This window comes from Leptonotus elevatus, chromosome 13 (assembly GCF_054856555.1).
Source record: "Leptonotus elevatus isolate MCC_2025b chromosome 13, RoL_Lele_1.0, whole genome shotgun sequence".
NCBI lineage: Eukaryota > Metazoa > Chordata > Actinopteri > Syngnathiformes > Syngnathidae > Leptonotus > Leptonotus elevatus.
Genome location: NC_141251.1, coordinates 2,706,123 through 2,731,426, shown reverse-complemented (window position 1 = coordinate 2,731,426; position 25,304 = coordinate 2,706,123). Strand labels below are relative to the sequence as shown.

Sequence of the window (25,304 nt, the reverse complement as noted above, 5' to 3'; positions counted from 1 at the left end):
GTGCTTAACTCTTAAACCACCACTGGATTGGTTGAGCATATCTCTATCACAATACAACCAGATTCAAAATGTCCCGAGGCAAATGAATTGATCAATGTGACCTGCCCTTAAATAAGATGGGTCGTATGCGTCGAATGTCAAAATGGCTTGTCAAAAAATGTCAGTCAATAAAACAAAAAGCTGGTGATGCAGACTACAGCGCACACTTTTAACATGTTTTCCTCTCTCCACTATATTTTATTTATTTAGTCAAACCTCCTTTGAGGAGTCAGGCAGATGGAGATGTCTGCTCAGTGTCATCGTTGGAGCAGGTGGGTGTGGCACACAGTAAGCCGGCAACAATAGCTGACTCAATAGCGCCCTCTACTGGCCCAAGCTCCCACTGGACACTTCATTCGCCTAAATATCGCGAGATCCAAATACAACAACTTGTTTACTTCTTAAATCTCCGTTTTGCGTTCCTTGGTGAAAATTTCCAGTGCCAAGCATCATTTAGCAAGTTGATTTATTTCATAAATAAAAGTAGGCTGTTACATTGTGATTCCATGCAACAACTCCACCATTTTGATACGGACAACAAATCATCGGCTCCGCTCAGCGCCGTCACATATTAGCAATATTATTTTTGCACAGAAGTACACAACTGGTACCCTTGACTAACAACACGTAAACTGCTGCCTCTTGAACATTTACAGTATACACACACAGTCGTATGTGCTACAGCCTCGGTCGCATTTACTGCATAATAAATAAACATTTAGGATTTGTTAAGTTTGGGGTTTGGAACATATTCAAATAAATACACCAAGTGGAGATCAACACTGCGTGATGAAACAGAACACATGGTCTCACCTGAGCTGCCCCAGCTAACCTGACGGAATGAACGCGCGTCCTCGGCCACTTGCTGACTTGTTTCAAGACCAAAAAAAAAATAAAAAATCATTTTAGAGACACGACATATAAACAAGTGCATATTCAAATAAAGCTAATGAATGTTATGTGCTCCATAGTTTTAGACTGTACAACGAAATGTTTTGGTTTTAAGACCTCCGAGCAGAGTTAAAGCACTTTTTGAACCAGTGTGAGATGAAAACTTTATAAAAATATTGAGTATCTGATGTTTTGCATATGGTCACCACAGTTATGAGGGTCACTGGAGTACACGGGGGTCCTCGGTTTGTGATTGTGACAGTCCTCGTGACAAATTATAAACGTGCCCAACTCTATCATTAACCCAGTTATGATCATTGCAATAAATGATTGATTGAAAAACACTTCTTGGCCATCAAAAGTAAATTAAATGAAAACAGTAAGTATAGCGGTAACGACATTAAATGTACCTTCTTGTTCTGCGTGATAACTAAAATGAAAAGCTGTTTGCTGAAAAATGTCATATTGGAGCTTTTCTGCACATTTGCGTGCTCCGTTATTATCTGGGAAACTCGTTTGTGTACAGGCCAAAGCCCCGCCCCGCCCCGCCCCGCCCCGCCCCGCCCCGCCTAATAGGAGTATTGCTTTGGAGTCAAGGAAGTAGGTTGAAGTAACTTGAAGAGCTGGGCTTTGCCATCTTATGACATCCACAATTGAGGAGGGTGGCAATTTCTCGCTCATTTTTGCTACTGGCGGCAGGGCTTGGTCCCTGACCCGGCGAATAGCGACGCTTCACTGTGTTTTATGCCGCTGCCAAATCTAGTTCACTGCGAGACTGTGGGTAAACCAAGGATCACCCCACTAAAAACGGACATTTGAGGCTAGTTGGATCACACCCTCTGGTGGTTTTTCTTGGAGTTGCAATGTGAGGCTTGTCATCTGTACATTCGTCCTCATAACGTCCAACGTTATGCTTCCAACCTGCTCCTCAGTTGCTTACAACTGTTTGTTTTTCGAGGCGTGATCAGCCGCATGCAGCCTTCATATTACCTGCGACAGAACAATACACAATATCCGTCTTGATCATCAGCTTTTTTTCCTCCCCCCAAACTCATCTCCGCCTTTTTGTTTTCAGCTGCGCCGCGTTGGTTTGCTTCTCATCCCGCTCTCGCGGTCGGGGGTCTCAGTGTTGCAGTAGGAAGTTGGTGGCCATGTTGATGTCATTGTTGGACGCTCGGAGGGCCTCGAGGGCATCCAGCCGGGAGAAGCCCATTTCCACCAACCTGGCGACCTGCAGGAGACGAAACAGATGGAATCATGTAAGCGCACTGTGTGAACATTAGAATTTGGAGTAATTACACATTATACCTAAAGCACATCATGTTTAATGATCTATGCGCTTTAGCGCCACCTTGTGACTATGTCAGGCTACGATATACAAGACTTGCGAACGTTTCGCAGATACAAACAAAGACTGATGTCCATAAATGCCATATTTCGCTTGCAAGTTAATATTTTTAAGTGTGCTACTGTACTGTAGTTCCCCTCTCTGCCACAACCCCACCGAGCAGCACCGCGCCATTTGCACAATTTATCTACCTCAGTCTTGTGATGCACTCTCCATACACCAAATATTATAAATAAATTAATAAAATAATAATAAAATAACTCATATTCAAATATAATAATAAAATAATATTAAATATAATAATAAAATAATATTAAATATAATAATAAAATAATATTAAATATAATAAAATAATAAGAAAATATAACAATGTTTTTTAATTTAATTTATGCACTATATAGACGGTATATACTGTAGATAATTTGTTTATTTTATCTTTTAAATTTTTAGCATATTTTTTATATTTTATGTGAATAATTTCATAAAATGTAACTTTAAATTTAATGTGATGAGTTCCAAGAGTTTGTTTGCAAGTTGAGGACTACCTGTATTTCCTTTCGTATCATGGGATATATTGACAAAAGCATATCACAAACAAGAAAAAAAAAATATTTTGTAATATTAGCGTTCTAGAGGTGTTGATATAACGGACAGGCAAACATGACTGCACCTGCTCCTCGCCGACAGAGTTGTCCAATGGCGGCGGGGGCGCAGACGGCTGCGTCTGAGCCGGCGGCGTCTGAGCCGGCGGCGTCTGAGCCGGCGGCGTCTGAGCCGGCGGCGTCTGAGCCGGCGGCGTCTGAGCCGGCGGCGGCGCCTGTCTTCTGCGTCTCAGGGAAGGGAAGAACCTGTTCCACTGTAATAAGCCAGCCTGCTGAGAAGAAGAAAACACTTGGACATTTCATGATTGTCTCCAATTTAGATAAATGAAGGCAAGCTTACAGTTTCTAGGTACCACCAGATGGTGCCAAAGTGCCCTTTGTATTGCTTTGGCCTGAGCACTGAGGATTGAGGTTACTTTAATGGGAAGGTCTCAAGGTATTTTTTTTGTCATCATAAACAGACATCCACGCAAAATAAATAGCTCTCCTTGTCCACGAGGGAATTACAGGACCATAAAGATTTTTTGAAAAAATTCCTCCGTTTCTATTTTTCGTCTTGCTCGTAACTTTAATGTTAACTCACAACCAAGGTTATTAACCGGAATAAGGACGTTTGAAGTGACATCATCTAGCAGCAGCCAATAGAAAAGCACCTTCAGATGACGTCGCTTCTCTGCGACAAATTTACCTGCTTGACTTTTTTTCTCCAATAGCTTAGCTCGCCTGCTTTTTACACATTTTACATATTTCTTACCAAGCACAACCAACATGCAACCCTAGGTAAGAAATGTGTTACTTTTTTTCATTTTACTAAGTAATACACATTTAAAAAAAGAAGGAAAGAAAACTAATATTGAAACTAACTAAAACTAAGCATTATTAAAAAACTAAAACTAATAAAAACTAACAGAACCACCCTGAAAACTAAAACTAAATAAGTGTTTAAAAAAAAGAAGAAGAAGAAGAAGCTCATAACGGAAAAAAAAAGGAACTAAAATTCCAAAACTACTAACCCTGCTCGCAACACAAAGCAAAAAATCAATCAAAGAAACTGTTGTTTTAGTCAGGATTATGCTACAATATAAACTATCTTTTAATTTCCCTGTTTACTGCCAACCTTCAGTCCTGGTATATTCCTGTATATTCCAACTTTGATCATTCCTGGAATTTTGCAACACTAATCTCGCCTCTTCCCAAAAAAAACCCAGCTGCGATCGTCCGCAGCTCACCCGCAACCTCAACATGAATAATTGCTCGTACTTGCGCTTGGTGTCTGGAGTTTGCGCGGGCCTCGTTGAACTGGGCCAGCAGCAGTTGTTGATCCAGTTGGTCCATCCGCTGTTGCCTCTGGATATCCAGCGTGGCGCCCATCCCCAGAGGTGCTTCATTTCCTGGTTGAGAACCTTGAAGGGTAAATAAATAAACAACCGTGAGCATGTACGCTAAGCGCGTAATCTGCGATGGCTTCTGGTTCGGACTCACTGGAAAAGAGGGGCTCCAGGAGGTAGCGTGCGACGGCGCACAGCCAGGCAGGCACAAAGAAAAAGTTCTGGAGCCAGAATACGTTGGAGTAGTACAAACCGCCTGAAATCTGACACATACACAATACAAATCCATTTACAGTATTGTTGTGTTAATATATTGTGGCGTTTTATTGCACAGATTGCTTTTACCCAGTGGACCCGTGGCATGAAGAAATTACATTTGGGTACTGTATGTTCATGACAAATTTCACAGAAATGTTATTAACTCATTCACTCCTAGCCATTTTCAGTGAAGCAACCCCCTTCGCTCCCGGCCGGCTGTTTTACTGGATTTTGACTGATTTTGCAAGGCCCACAGAATATTGTGTTCTATAGCTATAAAAAAACATGGAATCTACCAAAAGAAAGATTATATATATATATATATTTATTTATTGGGGGGGGGGGGGCAGATTTCCTATGCCGGTCAATTGCTGAACCACTTGATTTCTGAGGGTCCCCTGTCCTTACTTGGGTCCTGGCCCATCATGGACAATCATGCCACTCACCAGCCCGCTGAGCGCCAGCAGCCACATGAAGGGACTGGATGTCAACAGCTATATGGACACACGGAGAAAGAGGTTAACGATCAAGAGTCGTGATTAGATGCGCAAAAAAACAAAACAAAACGGGAGAGAGCGGAATAGAACCATACCTGCAGTCCAACTATGTAGACCAAAGTCTTGTTGGTGATGCTGATGAGGCTCAGCACTTGGGTGACGGGCACCTTGGGGACGGACGAATAAAAAGGCACGAAGAGGGCGAAGACTGGGGCCAACCTGTGGAAGTCACGAGTCAACAATCGAGTTGGCATGATTTCCATAGTTAATTCGCCATTAATCATAAATTAATCACACGTTATATTTGTTTTAAATGTACAATAAAATATTTCAAGTTTTTCATATGTTACCTTTGGAGAAACCTCAAAATTGACATTTTTGTCCAACTGATTTATTTTTGTCACAAACTCAAAACTACTGTCTCAAACATGCGGACCCTTTTGTCGGATCGCGTCACATGTACTAAACAGTTAAAAGGAGTGTGAAACATTGAGTTATAGCTTTGTGTTGAGATAATGGTGAGCCACTAGATGGCATTAGTGTTCCATGTTGGGCATTGGTGACAGAAACCGTACATTTTTCTTTTCAAATTCAGAGCAATTGGTATTTGGAACATGAAGTAACTCATGTACCCCAGGTCATTTTGTTCATCGTAAATTACAAGTAGTAACCTATGGAGGACCAAAACTGTCATTTATTATTAGATTTTTTTAAATTTTATTTTCGAATTACGTATATTTTTTATATCCGTTTTTATTTTCACTTTTAGTCATTTATTTATTTATTAAGTCATTTATTTATTTAGAATTTTGGCAGTTTTGGTCCTACATAGTCACCGGTCACCACAAATACGTATATTTTTATCACATTTATTATTCCTAAATTGTGCTGACTCCTTTGCAGACTGTTGTACGTAAAATCAAACATGAACAACGTTTTTACATCAATTGTACTTAAAGTTTGAATGTCTCTGGACATCATATTAAATGCTTTTGAATGCCATTTAAGGCCTTAAATTCAGCACCATTAATTGAATTACTTTTAACTCATTCACTCCCCAAAAAACGTATAAATACGTTCTATTTTAAATGTTTTAAGTGTCCCCAAAATGTATTTTTACGTTTTTTTTTAATGTTCTTTTATGCTAGAGCATACAGAAGGCTTTGATGCAGCCTCTCAACTGCAGAGAACAGTTGAGGAAATAGTAGTTATTACAAAAATGGCCAGCAGGTAATAGCAGAGCAAAATAAATCAACCAGGGCCATGTTGAAAAAAGCTCTTTCTTTTTAAACAGATTTGTGAATAATGATGAAATTTAGCTATATTCTAATACTAATTGCTGCAAAACGGAAACAGATAGAAATCTCCTTTTTTCCCCTGATGAAAGAAGAAACTCTAATCTTTCTTTTGGTCCATGTTTTATAGCAATAGAACACAATATTCTGTGAGCCTTGCAAAATCTGTCAAAATCCTAACCCTAAAACAGCCGGGAGCAAACGGGATTGCTTCGGTTAAAATGGCTGGGAGTGAATGAGTTAATGCTTTTTAATGACCGGTGGAAACCCTGTTGTGTGTAACGCTACTCACAGCCCTGCGGGCAACTCCTCCACCTCGTAGTGGAAGAGGTAGAAGAAAGCCTGAGCCAACAGGAAGTCCAGCAGTGCAGAGACACACCAGGTGCCCAACAGGAAGGACTGAACAAGAAGACACACAGAACACGACGTCAGGCGCTGGACTTGGGCTGGCTAAGTTCATCGGTTCGTGAGCATCTGGGCATGCATCATTTGTGTGTTTGATTGTTTGTCCAGTTTAATATTTGGCTGAAACTGCTGCAAAGGCGGAAGTTGGGGGCAAGAAGCAAGTAAATCCGCCGTCACATCATAGTCAATGATGAACAGTACCAGCCATAGAATCAGTAAGTAAGTAAATAAATAAATAGTCCCTGATACCTTTGTCACACATTAACAACAAATTGGGTGGTAACACATGAAAAAGTGTCAAGAATCTACACCCAAATTTGAACATGGAGTCAACCATTTTGTTTTGCGGCAGCCATTTCAGGCAAATTCCAGGACTGCCAAAAGCAGGTGCCAGGTACCCTACGCCGCCTAATATGGACAGAACATTCCGTCCACGTTTGATCGTCACGGATACTCACAGCAAACTTCCCGGAGCCAAACCTCCTCTCAAAGATTCGGAAGTTGTAGATGAGCATGCCGCTACAGAAGGAGTCTTTCACGTCCAGACACACCAGCCTGCCGCACAGCAGCCGCCACACCTACCCACACCACATCCATAATGTCAGGCACAGCTTCCCATTAAGGCGTATACAAGCTTTATATTGCTTTAAAAAAAAAAAAACACTTTCAATTTGTATATATTTTCAAATGTTTTCTCACTTGTGTGAAATGAAGAACAGCACATATAAGATTTGGACTTGATACCTGTTGCTGGCTGCTGACAGTCGTGAGGTTGTACTCGAACATGTGTTGGTATTGCGGCAACAGGCTGAGCATCACCGTCAACCCGCTCAGCACCAGCAGGAGGCCTTTGGACAGAGGAGCCTTGTCTGGAAATCACAAACAAGAAAGTGTGGATATTATGCCGTGGTTTAACCTGAGGAAAGGCTCATTATTATCAGAGGTTGTGGCTTTCACGAAACCTTTACATGATTATTGTAGCTATTTCTACAGGTCCATCTTAGCTGTCTTACCCCAGCTCGATAAAAACAACAAAGTACCTTCAAGTGGTTGCGCTGTCTGTTAAAAAAAAATATGAATGACAAGTGGATGCTAATCAACTTAGCTGAGCTAGCTGTCGGAGCCTTTAGCTGTCAAAGGCGGGAATACTCACACAAGCCCCGGGAACCAGTGCTGGTGAACATGGTGGCGAGGAGCTTGACAACACACGAGAGGACACAAGGCAATGTTTAAAAATGTTTTTATAATTTAAGAGTAAAACGACGAAGTGGCGCTGAAGCAGCGATCCATTCTGGCAGGGACGAGGAGTGAAGCGAGTACTGACTGAGTAGGACGGAAACAGGAAGAAGATCGCCACAGACACTACAGAAGCCGACTGGCCCAAAATCAGTAAAAAATAAATAAATAAATGAATAAAATCCTATCTGTTAGTCACTAGAGGGCAGTGTTGCATTGGATTTGAAACCGAACAAGGCAAGGCTGCTTTATTTACACAGCGCAAGTACAATCATGTTTTACTTAGTTACAACATTTAAAGGCAAAATACAACATTTGAAGACAAGAAAAGAAAAGAAAAGAAAAGAAAAGAAGAATTTATGACATTTAAATGTCAAGTAAAGAAACAAAAAGTAAAAGAATGTATGATTTTTTGGGTGGACTATAGAAATGCTCTATAATAAAAGGCCTTAATCATAGGCACTTTGGAAGCGCCGTTTTAACTTGGATTTAAAAGCAACAAGACAAAAAGAGTAAGGACTTGAAGGACGTTTTTTTAACTAGGACTGCAGAAATATATTTTATGGAAGAAATTAAGAATATTCTCTGTGTTGTTGTTCTTGTTTTATTGTTGTTGTTGTTGTTGTTTTTTAACATATTCTTATCATCACTATTAAATTCTTCTTATTATTATTATTACTATTATTCTTATTATTACTATATGATTTAAAAACAATAACAAATATCAAGGCTTTAATATATTTCCACATATTTTTTTATTACTATAATTATTTAAAATAATATATAAAAAATGTAATACGCTATATAATTACATTTTTAAAATGAAAACGTTTTTTTAATTATTTCATACATTTCATTATTTTTTCATTAGTATTATTATGACCATCAGCATTTGGTACTACTTAAATCATAAGTATAAGAAATTAATAATATATTCCTCCATCCTTTTCCTACCAGTCATGATGATATAATAATAATAATAGTAATAATTATTATTATTATTATTATTATTATGGATAAGGCCAGTGTTAATTATCTAATAATTATTATTGTCATCATCATAATAATTATCATCAGTATAAAACATTAAATATAAAAATATCATTCCATAGTTTTTCTATATATTATCATTGTTGTTAATCGTAGCTGTCAAAATAATAGATTGAGAATGAGTAATAAAAAATATTGGAAGTTGAAAGCCTGCAACTTTTTTTACAGGCAAAATGAAGATTCTGGGGCAAATCGAGCTCCGGTCCAATGAGATGAAATCAGAACAAAAATTGTGATTCACTATATTCAGTCGTCTCACCAGTTTGAACAATGCAGTTTTTCCACGTCACAGTGGAATATTGTTGCACCTGTGCGCGTGCGCGTGCGCTGGAAAGCAGCCATCTGTTTCACGTCGCCCCGAACACACACACACACACACACGCGCCGGTGTCAACGTTTGTCACCGTGCAGATTCCTTGCAAGCAGGCCCTGCTGCCTTGCGTCAGTCCACATCCAACGTGGCGGACGGTGCCTTCATTGCGCAGCTCTGCCGGCTCCGTCTTATGTCCAAGTCCAACATCTGTCTAATAGTATTGCGTGCACGGGGACACAGCTCGCCCGTTCGTTCCCATTGGTTAGTTCCTGCCCATTAGCTCTATTTGCTTGCCGGTGGTCAGACGTTGAGTGCGAGGAACAGCTTGCTAATTGTGTTTCAGACCTTCTCTGTCACCGGCGTAGGAGTCGGGTCTAAAAAAGGTTGCTTTGCCCCTGTTCTCAATCAAACGTAATCAGATTATACAGCACAAAGATGCGTACGCGCGTGCTTGCTTGCGTGTGCGCGCGAGTGCGCCAATAAAGAGAGAGAGAGAGCAGATTTGGAGACAGCCTTGACTCCTGCTGTTTGCTTTGTTCATTAAGAGGAGATGAGCAGATGGTTTGCTGCTCTGTCGTGTAGTTCGAGCTCGCGCGCGCGCGCGCACACGCACGCGCACGCGAATATACACGCATTCAGGCCTGTCACCTTAGCTTCATCCTCCATTTATCTTTTCCATTACACATCTCTCGGCAGGACAGTGTTACTTTGTGTGTGCGTGTGTGTGTGTGTGCGTGCGTAAGTGAAAGACAAGGGAGTGTGAAACAGTAGAAGTGTTCCCGATGAAGACACGCTGAAGCTTTTCCATTCACCGCCTGACTCTGAGGTGGTCATCCAAAAAAAGGTGATGACTCATTTGTTAATGCATTTGTGAGTCATGCTGCGTATTTAAAGAGGTAAAAAAAAATAGAGAGGATCAAATGTCACATAAAATCCTTACAATATGAGATCCAGTGGTGGGAAGTAACATAACGTCAACATTTTAGTTGCTACATGGACACTATTCTGATTAATATTGTGATTTTTGGGGGGACAATAATATGTTCTATGGAGCCCCATTAGTCTAAATACGCTATTCTGGTTAATATTGTGTTAGTGGAATATGAGTTAAGTAGCAAAATCCAGCTGTTTTTTATCCATCTCAGGCGGCGGCCATTTTGCCACTTGCTGTCGACTGAAGATGACATCAATGTTGCTCAGGTCTCAGGTAACAACCAATCACAGCGCAGCTTCAGAAAACAGGTGAGCTGCGATTGGTTATGGCCAGAGCCCTGAGAAACTGTGATGTCATCTTCAGTCGACAGCAAGTGACAAAATGGCCGCCAACATTCAACCAATTACACTGAGATGGATAAAAACGGCTGGATTTTGCTGCATAACTCATATTTCGCAAATGTAATATTAATCAGAATGTCATTTTTAGACTAGTGAGGACACATATAAGATATTCTTGTCAAGAAGTGTTTACGGTTGACTTCCACTTTAAGCAGAAAAATCCTTCTGTTTTTGTCCACCTCATGGGGGCGGCCATTTTGTCCTGTACTGCCACCTGCTGTCGACTGAAATTGATGTCACAGTGCCCTCGGGCTCGCATTTCAAAAGTCACAGCTCGGCTTTTTTTGCTTGAAGACCTTTTAAAGAAGCCAAAGTTCAAAGTTCATACATTTTTGATGATCAGATTAGAGCATAAAATTTATTTGATCTTATCTTAATAAAAAAAAAAACTCCAACTGCAATGTCATAGAAATGTTTTTTTTAAATTCCGCAAACTTTTTCTCCTTCTCATTTGTTCTCATGGAAAACAAAAACAAAAGTGTGAAGTGTAGGTGGAAAAACACAGGCAAAGACAGATTAATATTAAAAAGTATCTGTATTGTCTTGTCAAACTGCCCTACTGCATAACATACACCATACATGTACTGACTATACAACATGCCTTTTTTGGATTATAACAACAAAAAGCAATGACTATATATGTACACAGCTGGTTGACAAGTTATACTGATCACTTGTGCCCAGACAAAAAAACAACTACGCCCCTCATCAAATAGGATCTCAGCAGAAAGAAACATAAACCAACACGTCATGAGAATAAAGGAATTGTTGTGACTCCTGTCCAGGATTGGGTGATAAATGCAATAAATTAAAGGTAGAGAACAGTGGGAGAGTTCAAACGTGTCCGCCTTCCTCCTTCAGTACATCGAGGCCGTCTGCAGGAATACGCGGCCCTCTGAAACACACGCAAACGCAAAAATGAATTTCGGCCTTTTTATGGCCAATCCTCCAAATGATCATCAAATTTGATGCCATAAGTCTGCCCACGTTAGACCACGTAAGCAGAAAAGCTTCGCAAAATAACGTCGCCCATCTGTCGAGGAGTCCTGCGTCTGATGCGGTAAATTCCCACGTCGGAGCTGATCAAAGTGCAAGTCATGGAATTGGCCCCAAAATGGACGCTTCGAACAAAAATGCTCTTTTTTTTCTGTTCAATGTCATCAGTTGAGTCCTTCAGACTTTTTCGTGCGTCCTGTTATGATAGGCATGTCCGCTAAATTTCATCTTGGTTGCTAATACTGGTGTTATTTCGTCATTTTCAGAAACTCGACAAAATGATGAAATAAAAAATTCTCATTTTGATGCAGTTCTTAGCCAACAGATTTATGGCAAAGGCAAAAACGCTTTGCAGTTTAGAGCTTCACCTATTTTTTTTCCCCGATTAGGGCTCATTTAGACACATTTTGTAGTTTGTAGTTTGTCAACGTACAAGCCCAGGCATTTGCCCAAAATCAATGTGGTAAATCAAAATGGCCGACTTCCTGTTGAACTTCCTCAATGGGGTCTGGAGATGTTTTCCTGTGTCCTGATATGATGGTGATTTTTAAGACTAGTGTCAGGGGCTTTTTTGCGGGGAGGGGGTTAACCGGCGCTATTGTACAAGGGCATATTAGGGTCACATATATATATATATATATATATATATATATATTATTATTTTTTTTAAAGCGGTGTAATATTCTGAGAAAATCTCACACATTTGCCACTTTCTAAAGTCACAAAGAGAAAAAAAAAGTCCATAAAGGGGCAAATTGGTGAGAAAAAAAAACGTATACAAAAAAAAAAAAGTACTACTCAGATGTTTGTGCCTATACTTTTCGATCGGGTTTTCAAATAAGGAGATAGCAATTGCTTTAGCAGAGATTGACCATATGATGTTTGAAGCGTTGGGTAGACAAATTATTATTTACACATTCATACATTTTGGTATTTTATTGTACAAGTAGCTAAGTTGATGTGTCGAATCTGCTGCCCTCCGTCATTCACTCGCATTTACCTAAAGTATGCTAGCTTCTGATTGGTTAGTGTTAGTCAGCTGATCAGGAAGTGTTGTCGCTCGAGCTTCCGTGTATGACGAGTAAAGTTGAAATTAAGATGTGTATTTCTCGTAAGTTCTGAGTTTTTTTTCTCTCATCACAAACCACTTTATAAACTGGCAAATTTGCGAGTTTTTTCTCAGAATATTACCTATATATTATACAGTTCGCTGGCGTGCTTGCTTTAGAGCGCCTCATTGTCAGCCATGATTGTGTGTACAACACAAGGAGAGAGAGCAGAGCGGGAGGAAATCTACTTAGAAAAGTTTGACTTGACAGCCAAACTGTGAACAAAAAAAAAAGAAGATAACAGATCATTTCAAGTGTTCCATGACGTTAACATGCATGTTTTTGCATGTGGGAGAAAACTCGAGAACACCAGAAAGAAGATTGACTTCCTTGTTCTTTGTGCAATAAGTTTGTTAGCATGATAAATATCGCACATCGCGTTGACCTAAGAGCATTCATAAAAAAAGAAACATTAATAAGAAAGGTTCAGCTTTTTTTAACACATTTTTTTTTAGGGCGTTTGATCCCCTTTTCTGCGCGATTAAACTTCCTGGCACAAAGGAAGCCCATCCTGCCCCCGCCGTCTGACAGACAATTCCCCTTTAAATGATTTATTACTGGGTGTTAATTATGCAAATGATGTCCAAACAAACTCATCACTAGAACAATTAAGACAGCCGTTAATTAGTGGCCAGTTCTCTTCTTGCTTCACTGGCATTCAATTAAAAAAAAAAAAGCGCCTTGGAACAAGCTCGCTGTCTGCTGCGGCCGGCCCGGGGTCCGGTCCATTGGGTAGTGAGCGGGAAGGGGGGGGGGGACGAGGTGGTCTACTGCCAGGAACTCTGGCTTTTCTACTCTCTCTGCTGTCTGTCTAACACGTTGCATTTTGCTCGTTCATCCAGTGATGGTGGCAACAATAGCGCGGGGCAAATAATAAATATATTAAATGTCACGGTGCATTAAAACAGAAGGCGCGTTCAAGTGCGGCGTGCTCAGCGGTGTTTCTCAGAATTGATCTAACTCCCTGCGAGGGGGGGAAAAAATGGGCAAACATGATCAATTGCTACCTCTGATTTTGGATATAGACTTGTACTTTGAACTACACGACTTGTTTTTCAAGATGCAAGCCGTCATTAGTGAATTTTTTTGTTTTTTTGCGGCCAGTTAATAATTGTCTCATAGGTTACTTTTTATATAGATGTGTACATGTGCACTATACTGCCCCTTTGTGGTCAAGGCATGCACACAAGGAGCAGCACGATGCCCATTGAATATCTGCAAAAAAAATTACAAAAACTGTTTATTTCATTATATTGAGTGAATAATGTTTTTAATGAATTTTTTTTTTTAATACAGTGCAATAATATATAGTGCTATTTTTCTTCATATTTGTTGGTGTCTTTTGGGAGTACTAAAAAAGATTCATGTAATTTCCATTAATTTGGTGCCCAAACTTTTCCTTTAAGGGTTGGTAGGTCAATATATCAGTTATCAGTTATGTTTTCTATGAGGTTTTAAGCTTTATCAGGATTTTGGGCTGAGGCCGTATTTGAAGTTCTTTTTTTTTTTTTTTTTTACTTTTGTATATCTAGAAACACTCTATAGAACACCAATTTATTAATATTATTATTTACTCATTCACTGCCATTGACGGCTATAGATGCCAAAAATTTATTTGAACTATTTCTATTAGTTGAATTTTTTCCCCCACTTTTGTTAACAAGGGTATGAATTTTTTTTTGTACATTTGGAACAGATATAAAATTTGTGATTAAATGTGAGTTAACTATTAAAGTCATGCAATTAATTACAATTAAAATTTTTAATCGCCTGACGTGATAAAAAAATAAAAGATTATTAAAAATTAGGGGCGTCAGGCGATATTTTTTTTTAATCGTAATTAATTGCATGACTTCACTAGTTAACTCACGATTAATCGCAAATTTGATATCTGTTCTAAATGTTAAATTTAAAAAAATTCTAGGTTTTCATACTCTTGTTAACAAAAGTGGAACAAAAATGTTAAACTAATAGAAATAGTTCAAATTAATTTTTGACGTCGATAGCCGTCAATGGCAGTAAATGAGTTAATAAAAATACTGTACCAAAAATACTGTTTCAGGCTGTGTCAAATTATTGTGCTGTTGTTCCCGTCGCAATTGCATTGAAGCTGACTTAACGAGGACGCAAGCTTTTTGCGCGTCGCAGCTGGACGTTTCTTTTGTTTAGCACCTTGCACTGTTGCCTTAACGTCCAGCCTGTCGTCCTCCAGCTTGATGACGTCCGCGTCCTGGGTCACAGACTCTGTCGGGAGAGAGGCGGCTGATGATTGATGTGCTGCGCTTTGGTCATTAATGAGTAAAGGAAGTCAATTAGAAAGCTAATGAACAGCCGAGGCTGTCGCGAGTAAACGCTTGTTGACATGAATGTAAAAATAAATAAATAAATTTAAAAAAGACAAAGAAATCTTTTTTTTCAGCGTACCCGAGAGCGCGCCGGCGGCGTGCTGCAGGAAGCCGTGCTCCGCCTGATCTCGGAGTTTCACCTCCTCTTCCAAGGCCTCCTGAAGTCTCCTCTTACTCCTCTTTTCCTTCTTCAGTCGCTTCTGGATGAGAACTGAAAGAATGAACAGGAGGAGGAAAAAGTGATAAGAATGATGCCATCTATTAGTTTTGGCTCGTCTGTCGGCTGACATCGTGTCATGAAGGCTCAGGTGAGATCATCATGCATTAGGTCAGCGTTGTTGCGCTCACTGTTTGGTACAGGACATGAACTTCCAACAGAATATTTTTTGCACGTTTAAACTTATTACAACACATCTTTTAAATGCATTGTAGACGTACTTGAATGCAAAATATTGCAAAGCAAAAATGTGTAGAAAATACACTATCTAGTGTGGAGTTTGTGTGTGCCATTAAGAGGCGGGGCTTGTAAGGGTGGCACGTGACATCATCAAATATATGTGTGAGTGTGAGCTGTGGTCGACAGCAGCACCTGTGTGACTACGCTGACTGTGTTTATGCATTTTATTTAAACCATTGAAAATAAATAAATAAACAAACAAACAAACAAATAAATAATTGCTTAAAAAATATGCACTATTAAGTGGAACCCTGACACAATTTGCTGTTTAGTGCTTAGGTCAAAGCAAAAACAAAAAAAGTGTAGCTCCGACACTGTTTTGCGGAATTTTGTTAAATTGAATTGAGCAGCTTTTTTGAGACAAAAGTAGTGCTTTGCTGCCATGTTGTGGCATCTTGGTGCCATGGAACAATACTGACACAAGATGAGGAGCTTCACTGAGACAAAACAAGTGCTTTGCCGCCATGTTGAGGCATCTCGGTGCCAAGAAATTATGTTGAAGAGAGTTGAGGAGCTTTTTTTGAGACAAAAGTAGTGCTTTGCTGCCATGTTGTGGCATCTTGGTGCCATGGAACAATACTGACACAAGATGAGGAGCTTCACTGAGACAAAACAAGTGCTTTGCCGCCATGTTGAGGCATCTCGGTGCCAAGGAATTATGTTGAAGAGAGTTGAGGAGCTTTTTTTGCTTTTTTTAGCTTTTTTTTACAAAAGTAGTGCTTTGCTGCCATGTTGTGGCATCTTGGTGCCATGGAACAATACTGACATGAGCTGAGGAGCTTCTTTAAGATAAAAGTAGTGCTTTGCCACCACATTCTGGCGTCTTAGTGCAAAGGGAACTACTGTGCTTTATGTTGGTATGAGTTGAGCTCATCCTGGTGCCAAGGAAGTGAGATGAGGAAGCTCCATTTAGACAAAATTAGTGGTTTGCCATCCTGTTGTGGCATCATGATGCCAGGGAACTATGAGTTGAGGGTCGTCACAGAGACAAAAGTAATGCTTTGACGCGATCTGTCAATGTGAATAATCCAAGTTTGTGAGGTGGCGACGTCTGTACCTCTGTTTTTCTGCTCCATGCTCAGCTGCCTCTCCAGCGTCTCTCTTAGCTCGCGCTCGCGCACCAGCTCCATCTTCAGCTCGGTCCTCTCCAGGTGGTCCTGCTTCTCCTGCGCCCGGGCGTTCTCGATGGCAACCCTCAGCAGACCCTGCTTGGAGACACACACGGGCGCACATCAACAACAGGTTACACCGCAAACATCAAAACAAGTAGTTCAAAGCAGCCTACAATGAGATTTTGATCGGAGTTGCGTACCTACGAGGAGTTTCGGTTGTTTGGATCCAAGGTGTCATAATGCAAGAAAATCCGGCATAGCGTCATAAAGACACAAGCCGTCCCCGTCTTAGATATAGGCCACAAAATAAGAAAATACATGTTTTGTTTCAAGCAAAAAAAAAAAAAAAAAAATTAAATGAAAAATGTCAACTTTACTTGTTTTGTTTTTTTGCCATCGATAAAAGACTGAGCAAATGGTTTAATCAAACCCATAATAGCAGTAAATCTTTAAATAAGACAAAACTATAAAAATGCCCAACTAAATCAATTATAACTTATACAATTTAGATATACAGCAGGATACAGTATATAAATAAAAATGACAAACTCCTAATGAGAACATAATTGTTATAAATGTTAAAAAAAATAAAAATTATAATAATAATAAAACACATATACCTTTTTATCAACAGTATGTAGGGCTGTAATAATGTGTATATAAATTTGTACATTTTCTTTTAAAATATTTAAATTGCTAATTTATTGAAATGTGTTAACTTTATATAATAATTATATTTCCATTTCCACTTAAATTGCACATTTAATTTTTATTGTAATACATATTGTATTGGTTTTATTGCTATTTTTTGCAGAAAATAATAATAATAATTTATTAAAAATAATAATATTTAAATTTATTAATACATTAATTTTTAATTAATTAATTAAAACGTTTTTTTACTATACCTTTATTTTAATGTTTCATATTTTATTATTTTATTGCATCATCATTATTTAGACTTTTCATTTTCATTATTTTTTAACATATATTTATGCATTTTTTAAATTTCATTTTGTATTTTAGTTATTTTTCTTTTTATTTGTCATATTTATTCCTACATATTTTACTATATCTTTTGGGGATTTTTGTTTTCAAAACAATGGCTAGGTAGTCTTCTGATGTCGTCTCCGTTTTGTTTCAATTTATAAACATATCGTATTGACGAGCCTCGACACATGGTGCGGGTGCTCAACACACTGAGCTAGCCATCGCCCCAAAGTGCTTTTTTTTTGCTTTTTTTTTTAACTAAAATTGTAGCGCATGTCTCACTGGGGTCAGATTAGGTAACAAACCAAGTTGTTGTTTTTTCGCAGAGTGAAAACCAAGCTGGCGGTGACTCCTCCGCAACAAAGACATGCAACATGTGAGAAGCAGGTCACGGCACGCCCATCGCAATTTAACCATATCCTAAATGTCTGCCTACTCTCTTATTTACCATTGCGGGACTCTCAAAAGAGCGCCTCGTCGTCGCCCTTCTATTCATCTGGCAGTATAATAGCGGCGGCGCTAATAATGGCAACAAAGCCCCGGCAGAGCCTCACCTGGATGTTGGTGAGAAGGGTCTCGATGGAGGACAAGCCTTCCGGGAAGATGAAGGGAGCGTGGTGGAGACCCGCTGGGAGCTTGTGTCCCGCCGGGTACGGCGCCTTCTCGCAGCCGTCCCTGCTCGGCGGGGGGTGCTGGTACACTTGTCTATCAGCGGCCAACGGGTTGGATTCTGCAAGACATTTAGGCCAACGTTTCTCAGGCCCTAATATGGAGGCACTTTCACTCTCTTGAAAAGAACGAATCAACAAAAGACGTGATCCCCTTGCGTGGCGAGCCAAAACCTGATGGACTGTGGATTACTTCGCTTTTGTTACACACAAGTTCAAAACTGTTACTGTTTTGCACAGCAGTCACAGTCACGGTTTCAAGTTAATAACGTGTAACTTTAACATCTCTTGACAATAATACGTTATATGTGACCTCACGAGTCTAAACGTGACATTCCGATGAATATTACATTTGTGGAATACGAGTTATGCAGCAAAATCCAGCCATTTGTAATCCATCTCAGGGGGCGGCCATTTTGCCACGTGCCGTCGACTGAAGATGACATCACAGTTGCTCAGGGCTCAGGCTCATCTGTTTTTGAAGCTGAGCTGTGATTGGTTGAGACCTGAGACGTGAGCAACAGTGATGTCACTGATATTGATAAAAACTGCTGGATTTCGCTGCTTAATTCATATTCCACTAACGCAATGTTAACCAGAAATTATTAACCAAAGACACTGTACTGAATTAAAAGATTATTTTGATGATTTTCCAGATGTTAACAGATAGTTGTGCTTTGAGATACGAGTAACCCAATTTACAAGACATGACTTTGACGTTTATAGTTAGCAGGTGGCCCGACACAGCAGCGTAATGTTTGCTCATTTGCTGCCAGTCCAATAAAAATGGAACTTTGACGTCTTTAGCCGTCAATGGCAGCGAATGAGTTAATTTCCAACCCTGCTGCCGCCACGAGTGAAAACAATTCGTTTTTAAGGCGCTTAATTTTTTGGGGGCCTTCACTTCCAGAGAAGTGCAGCGCTTTCCAATTCATATTTCGCCTATAATTAAATTCAACAAACGCTCTCCAGCTTCAACGAGGAAAAAAAAAAGAGAAAGGCCTTCCCAAATAAATCACAAAGACATTTTCTCATTCTGCACGTAAAGCATTTTTATTACGACGTGCCGCATTTTGACAGCTGCTGCGTAAAGTACTTTTGGAATTAAAGTCTCGTTCTCGTGACCAACGCGAGCAAAGGCTGCACGCGCCACACCGTTGAACAAATTCAACCAGATGCGATTTTGGTTCTACGCAACACATTTGAATAATTTACAGCTTTCTAATTTGTTGAGTGAATTCCTTGTAAACACATAAAAGCACATATTAAATGGGTGTTTACACTAATCTTTGTCCTGGTTTAGGATTTCTCTTTTTATGGCATGGCAGCACGCCGATTGATAATGCATCACAGCTTGACGTGGCCCATAAAAAGCAGCAAAGAAGAAGAAGCTGCATTATGGATGACCATCTGTTTGTACACGTGAGAAGCACGCGTGTGCCTGCCGCACGGCAGTAACAAAGTAGAAATACTTTTAGCATGTTCAGAGTCGACAACTCCATACGGCAAGCTATTTTACAGGAGCCACAGAAGATTGCATGCTATGACGATGTAAACAGCAGAACGACCTAAAGTTCAATTGTGTTGGTTTCACCAAAAATACCTCTTTCGGTGAAAACAAGTTTTTTGTCACGGCAATATTTTTTTGCTGCATTTTTTCGGTCGGTATCATTACCTAATGTAGCATTTTTTTTTTCTTCTTCTTTTATATTTTATTTATATTTTATTTTATCATGATATATTGTCACTTAAAAATCTATATGTAAGTTTACAAAAATAAATGTTTTGGTTAGTTATCAAAACAGGTATTTTATGTATTTGATTGAAAAAATTTTTTTTTACTTTTTAATTTTCTGGACAAGCCAAAAGTTGCTTCAAGACAACCCTGCCAAATTTGAATATCATTGAAAAAATTGCCAAATATAATATAATAAAATAATATATGAATTTGTGAGTTTTTTTCACTTTACAATGTCGTAAATATTAAAGTTTTTCCTTTTTTTCCTCAGAATATCAGCCCTCTCTCTAAAAATATATATATATATCTATAAGTGCCCCCTAATACATCGTCATAGAAATCCATATAATCATTTTTTTTTTAAGTGTCCATGGAGGGTTAGCGGAGCTTAAACGTGCACTTTGATAACCTGACACCCCCCCCCCCCCCCTCTCGTCTATCTGTGACAAATGACATTGTTTTCTCCACTTAGCTGACCGCAGCATCTTTCTATCCCAAAAAACGCACGGCTCGGCCTCACGTCTTGGCAACTGTCACATTCAAGGTGTTTCACAGATGAGAAGCGTTGCCCCCCTCACCCCCCCTGCCCCCCTGCCCCCCTCCCTCACCCTCTCCAACCACACACACACACACCTTTGTCTATTACTTTCTAGCTAAGAGCATTGCTCTGCAGAGAAAGGTAATTAGCAGGTGCTGGCGAGCTCAGCGGAGGGCATCCAACGACACTCCTGTGGCTCACACAGACACACACACGCGCGTACGTACATATACGTACACACACATACTGATAGCCCGCTGAAGTGCGCAGTCAGCAGCGTGGGCTCCCCAGGCTCCTTGGATGTGACTGATCCTTTATTGAGTTACTGTTTTACGCCTACTTTACCTCACTCTCTCTCTCTCACACACACACACACACACACACACGCACGTCAGTCATAAACACACACACACACACACACCCCCCGTTTGATCATTTACCCATCTCCCTAACCAAGGTCACTGTCTGTTTTCTCCCCCCTCCTTCTCTTAAACTTCATTGCTCTTTTTCCTCCGCTCTTATTCCTCTCCCGGCTGTCCCCGGGGGGCATCGAGCATCGCCACGTGAAGACTGCCAGTCAGCGGAAGAGAGGGAGGGAGAGAGGGAGGGAGGGAGGGGGTGAGGGAGGGAGGGAGGGATGGAGGGATGGATGGAGGAGAGGTGAGTTGAGACAGAGACGGAATAAAATTCTGCTGATGTTTGGTTAATGGGAGTGAGGTGTCAGGGATGGCCTCTGATCTTTGCTGCATGGATACGTTGTTCAAAGAGCGCACGAAACAGCACACACAGCCAAATCTGATTCTCCCTCACACGCGCACACACACACACACGCGCACACACACGCAGATTTAAGCACAATGGATTGACAGAATGACAGCGGCAACGTGCCCTTTGAAAACTTTGCCCCCCCCCCCCCCCCCCCATCCTGATCCGCAGAAGGAGCATGTAATCCGGCAAATGTACGCAGGCTTCATTTGCATGCGGGAAAATCAATTCAAAGTCAATTGCATAAATGCGGCGTCCACCCGAAGGAGGCTTTTGCGCGCCACCGTCACCGCCTTTGTCAATATGTTCACAGCGACCTGACAGCCCCCCTGCCACAAAAAAAAAAAAAAAAAACTTACCTGAGGATGCCTTTGTGATTTGGCAGATTTGATTTACGGAATAATGCGATTGGGCATTAGAATACATTTGCACAGACGCTGGCCTCTTTATTTTTCTGCTGACTGTTTGTCCTTGAGCAGTCCTCATTAAGCTAATGCAAAGCTCGCCGACAGAGAAGCAAACAAACTGACGTTGCAGCGCCGCGCCGACGCTGGGGCCCTAACGACAGGGAGGCGGCTCGTTATGCAGATGAGGTCCGGGAGCGCCGCCCGGCTCGTTAGGCCGCGGCCCCGCAGACGCCCCCGGCAAATGGCTGGCTAATGCCACGCCGATGGATGGAATTATTCGACTTCGAAGCGGAAGGCCATCGTCAACTTCTTATTTGGGAAGGATGATCTTGCTCGGACCACCTTAAAGTGGAAGTCAACTTTAAACATTTCTTGACAATATGTTATATGTGACCTCACTAGTTTTAACACGACATTTTGATTAAGATCACATTTGGGGAATATATGGATGGATGGAGTTTTTCCAGCCATTTTTCTCCATCTCAGGGGGCGGCCATTTTGCCACTTGCTGTCGACTGAAGATGACATCACAGTTGCTCAGGTCTCAGGTAGCAACCAATCACAGCGCAGCTTCAGAAAACAGGTGAGTTGTGATTGCTCGTTGCCTGAGCCCTGAGCAACTGTGATGTCATCTTCGACAGCAAGTGGCAAAATGGCCGCCCCCTGAGATGGAGAAAAATGGCTGGATTTTGCTAAATAACTCATATTCCACAAATGTAATATTGATGAAAATGACTAGTAAGGTCATCTATAACATATTGTCAAGAAATGTTTACGGTTGACTTCTACTTTAAGGTGGTCTGAACAAGATCATCATTCCCAAATAAGAAGTCGATGATGGCCTTCCGCTTCCTTGCCGAGAGCGAGGAAGGCGAAAAAATTTCGTCCATCAGCGTGCCAATCACAGCTCAGCTTCAGAAAACAGGTGAGCTGTGATTGGTTGACAGCAAGTGACAAAATGGCCGCACCCTGAGATGGATAAAAACTGCTGGATTTTGCTGCTTAACTCATATTCCACTAACACAATATTAACCAGAATATCATATTTAGACTAGTGAGGTCACATATAGCATATTATTGTCAATTTAAAAAAAAATTGGGCTGGGGGGGCTTGACAAATGCACATTTCAGTTGTTGGAGTGCAATTTTGTAAATCAGCAGATAATTTTCATTGAAGAAAATTTGCATTGGAAATTTGACAGGTTGTTTAAATTTTGGTCACCTCACTAATGCAAATCTAATGAAACTTGTTTTGTTTTTTTATGTTTTCTACTAGATTACACCATCTATCAATTTTTGGACAAGGGAGCAATTTCCTGTAATATTCTTAGTTTGCAACAGAGGCATTTAATGGCTTACTGCATTCCAATAGAGTCAATGAATGACACACATTTGATATTGTTCCTTTCCAGCCATGAAAAATGTTAATGGAAAGAATAAAAACAGAAATAAAAATGAATGAAAGAGCTTGTTGCTTAATATAGCAACTGTTTCTGAAAATCCTGCAAAGGACGCCGTGTTTGCATGGATTATTCAAAGTATCCAAACATCCTATTGGCAGGCTTTGTTCCCTGTCTATTGATTTGTCCGAGGAATAATCATTACGGATTAAGAATCTGCAAATGATTAATCGCTGTGACAAGAACATCTTAGAAAAAAGCTCTGTGACCCAAAGGAGATGTTGGTGGTGTTTAATGTGAGTGTTTTAAAACTTCTGAAAGTTGTTGTTTTTTAGGATGGGATCGTTTTTTATCTCTTGACTAATTTTTGGTCGTTTGTGGCATTGTGGATTCTTATTTTACACTATCTTATTGATTCTTATTCACATTATCTTCAACCTTAACCTTTTTTTCTCCTCAATATTTTATTTATGGTTTTCAAGTTTACAAAAAAAAAGCAAATAAACATTATTTAAAAAACTAACAAAAAAACAAACCAACAATAATAAATACTGGGAGTGTCAGGTGATTACAATTTTTAATCGTTAATTAATCACATGACTCACGATTAATCGTAAATTTTATATCTGTTCTAAATGTACAATAAAATATTTTTCATACTCTTGTCAACATAAAAGAGGAAAAATATGTTAAACTAATAGATGGCTGCATCTTTTAGTCAATGAAACAGTAATTTCATAATAATTCATAAAATTTAGTTCAAATTAAAAAGATGTAGTGTACTGTAAAAAACGAGTGTGATATTGATTTGTGTTGAAGTCATCTTTCTGCCACTAGATGGCATAATTGCATTTGTAAGATGTTGGTGACAGCTCAGTGCATTTTTCTTTTCCTATTAAGAGCTATCTAATCTTTAACATGAAGTAACTTGTGAAATTCTGCACATATTTTAAATGAAAAATAAAATACAACTTGACCCCAGTCACCACAAATATATGCATTATTATTACATTTATTACTGCTAAAATTTTGGCGTGGACATGTCTGTCTGTGTTGCGACTGGAATTACCCCGGTACAGGCTTTCAAAGTACGGGGCGGCCATTAATCGCACGTTAAAGGAACTTTAAATGAACTCAAAATTAACGCACTAATTTTGACACCCATAATAAATACATAAATAAATAAAAAATCAAAACCCTTGCCCTTTTAACCTGACCACTGAGCCACTTTTCTTTTTAGGCTAATTCCGACTTGTGTATCTGTAAGAAATGGTCTTACCTTTGTCAGCGCGCGCTCTTTTGCTTTCCTTGCTGTATTCCATCGAGTCGGACTCTCTGACCCCCGACTGTGCCAACACGCAGTGACTTAAAGTGACGCCATCGGGGAGCTGGTCTGAAGTCAAAACGTAGAAAAAAGTTCAAACTGGCATCACTTGGCATTTGTGAAAATATGGCTTTTGTACGTACATGTGTTTTCTGTGGCACGTTCCGTGTGAGAGGGCGAACTGGACACGCTGCTGTGATTGGACGACATCTGCGCTTCCTCCAGCGAGGGGGAAGGGGAGGGGCTATCGTCGTGCATTCGCTCCTATTGGCAAAATAGACGGTTATTCCGGAATCTGACAAACTGCTAAAACAGCACCAATATTACCCAATTCACAATCCATTCACAATCCATTCTCATTTTTCTAAAAACTACAACATTAGGTAGGTGTACCTAATGTAGAGGCCGGTGAATGCGGGGGTTTTGATGGAAAATGTGATGTCAACTATTGCACTCTAGTTTTTTCCCAGAACAATTGGGATCATTGTTATTAGTCTCGGAAACTGTGAGCTATTCAAAAACAAAGTCTTCCTCCTTGCAATCAGGAGTGAACTTTTTTTTTTCTTAAAATGTGACATCATACTTTCTGTTCATGTATTGATCGTTATAACAGAGAGAATGAGCAGGAGATTAGCAAATAATTTCAATTAATTTGTTCTCACAACTACTTTGTAGCATTCTGCACTAAAAGTATCAAGAAGGCTGACATAGTTAGGAAGGATATGTCCAGACAATAAACACCAGTAAAATACATATTTCTTTCATGGAAAACTATAACCTTTGGAGTGAACCATGTCAGTTGCTGCATCTATTTGGAGACACACAAAAATAGTCCAGTTCAAATAAAGTGCAGCACGT

General features: G+C 39.9%; 2 protein-coding genes across 6 annotated transcripts in view; both read right to left on the bottom strand.

Moving 5' to 3' along the window:
- Nucleotides 1-491: 491 nt before the first annotated feature.
- On the bottom strand, nucleotides 492-8,015 carry ubac2 (UBA domain containing 2). Of its 2 annotated transcripts, none has more exons than XM_086093900.1 (10): nucleotides 7,817-8,015; nucleotides 7,408-7,532; nucleotides 7,122-7,241; nucleotides 6,551-6,657; nucleotides 5,059-5,182; nucleotides 4,913-4,960; nucleotides 4,363-4,471; nucleotides 4,141-4,283; nucleotides 2,949-3,152; nucleotides 492-2,161 (listed from the first exon to the last, which is right to left on the bottom strand). In XM_086093900.1, exons 1-10 carry the CDS (start codon nucleotides 7,845-7,847, stop codon nucleotides 2,054-2,056), a joined length of 1,119 nt encoding a protein of 372 aa, XP_085950026.1. In that variant the 5' UTR covers nucleotides 7,848-8,015; the 3' UTR covers nucleotides 492-2,053. The 2 variants fall into 2 exon arrangements, with proteins under 2 accessions (XP_085950026.1, XP_085950027.1); XM_086093901.1 differs by having other exon boundaries at nucleotides 2,949-3,149.
- Nucleotides 8,016-11,113: 3,098 nt separating this feature from the next.
- Nucleotides 11,114-25,304, bottom strand: part of dachc (dachshund c) — a 38,062-nt gene continuing 23,871 nt past the window's right edge. Inside the window, exons 5-12 of one of the 4 annotated variants that reach the window (XM_086093810.1) lie at nucleotides 25,225-25,254; nucleotides 24,590-24,710; nucleotides 24,402-24,515; nucleotides 18,161-18,336; nucleotides 16,562-16,712; nucleotides 15,127-15,258; nucleotides 14,875-14,946; nucleotides 11,114-11,492 (exon numbers count right to left, since the gene is read on the bottom strand). In XM_086093810.1, the coding sequence (XP_085949936.1) occupies nucleotides 11,455-11,492; nucleotides 14,875-14,946; nucleotides 15,127-15,258; nucleotides 16,562-16,712; nucleotides 18,161-18,336; nucleotides 24,402-24,515; nucleotides 24,590-24,710; nucleotides 25,225-25,254 (834 nt within the window). In that variant the 3' untranslated portion in view covers nucleotides 11,114-11,454. The remainder of the gene's footprint in view (nucleotides 11,493-14,874; nucleotides 14,947-15,126; nucleotides 15,259-16,561; nucleotides 16,713-18,160; nucleotides 18,337-24,401; nucleotides 24,516-24,589; nucleotides 24,711-25,224; nucleotides 25,255-25,304) is intronic. The other 3 variants (XM_086093811.1, XM_086093812.1, XM_086093813.1) reach the window with 3 other exon arrangements.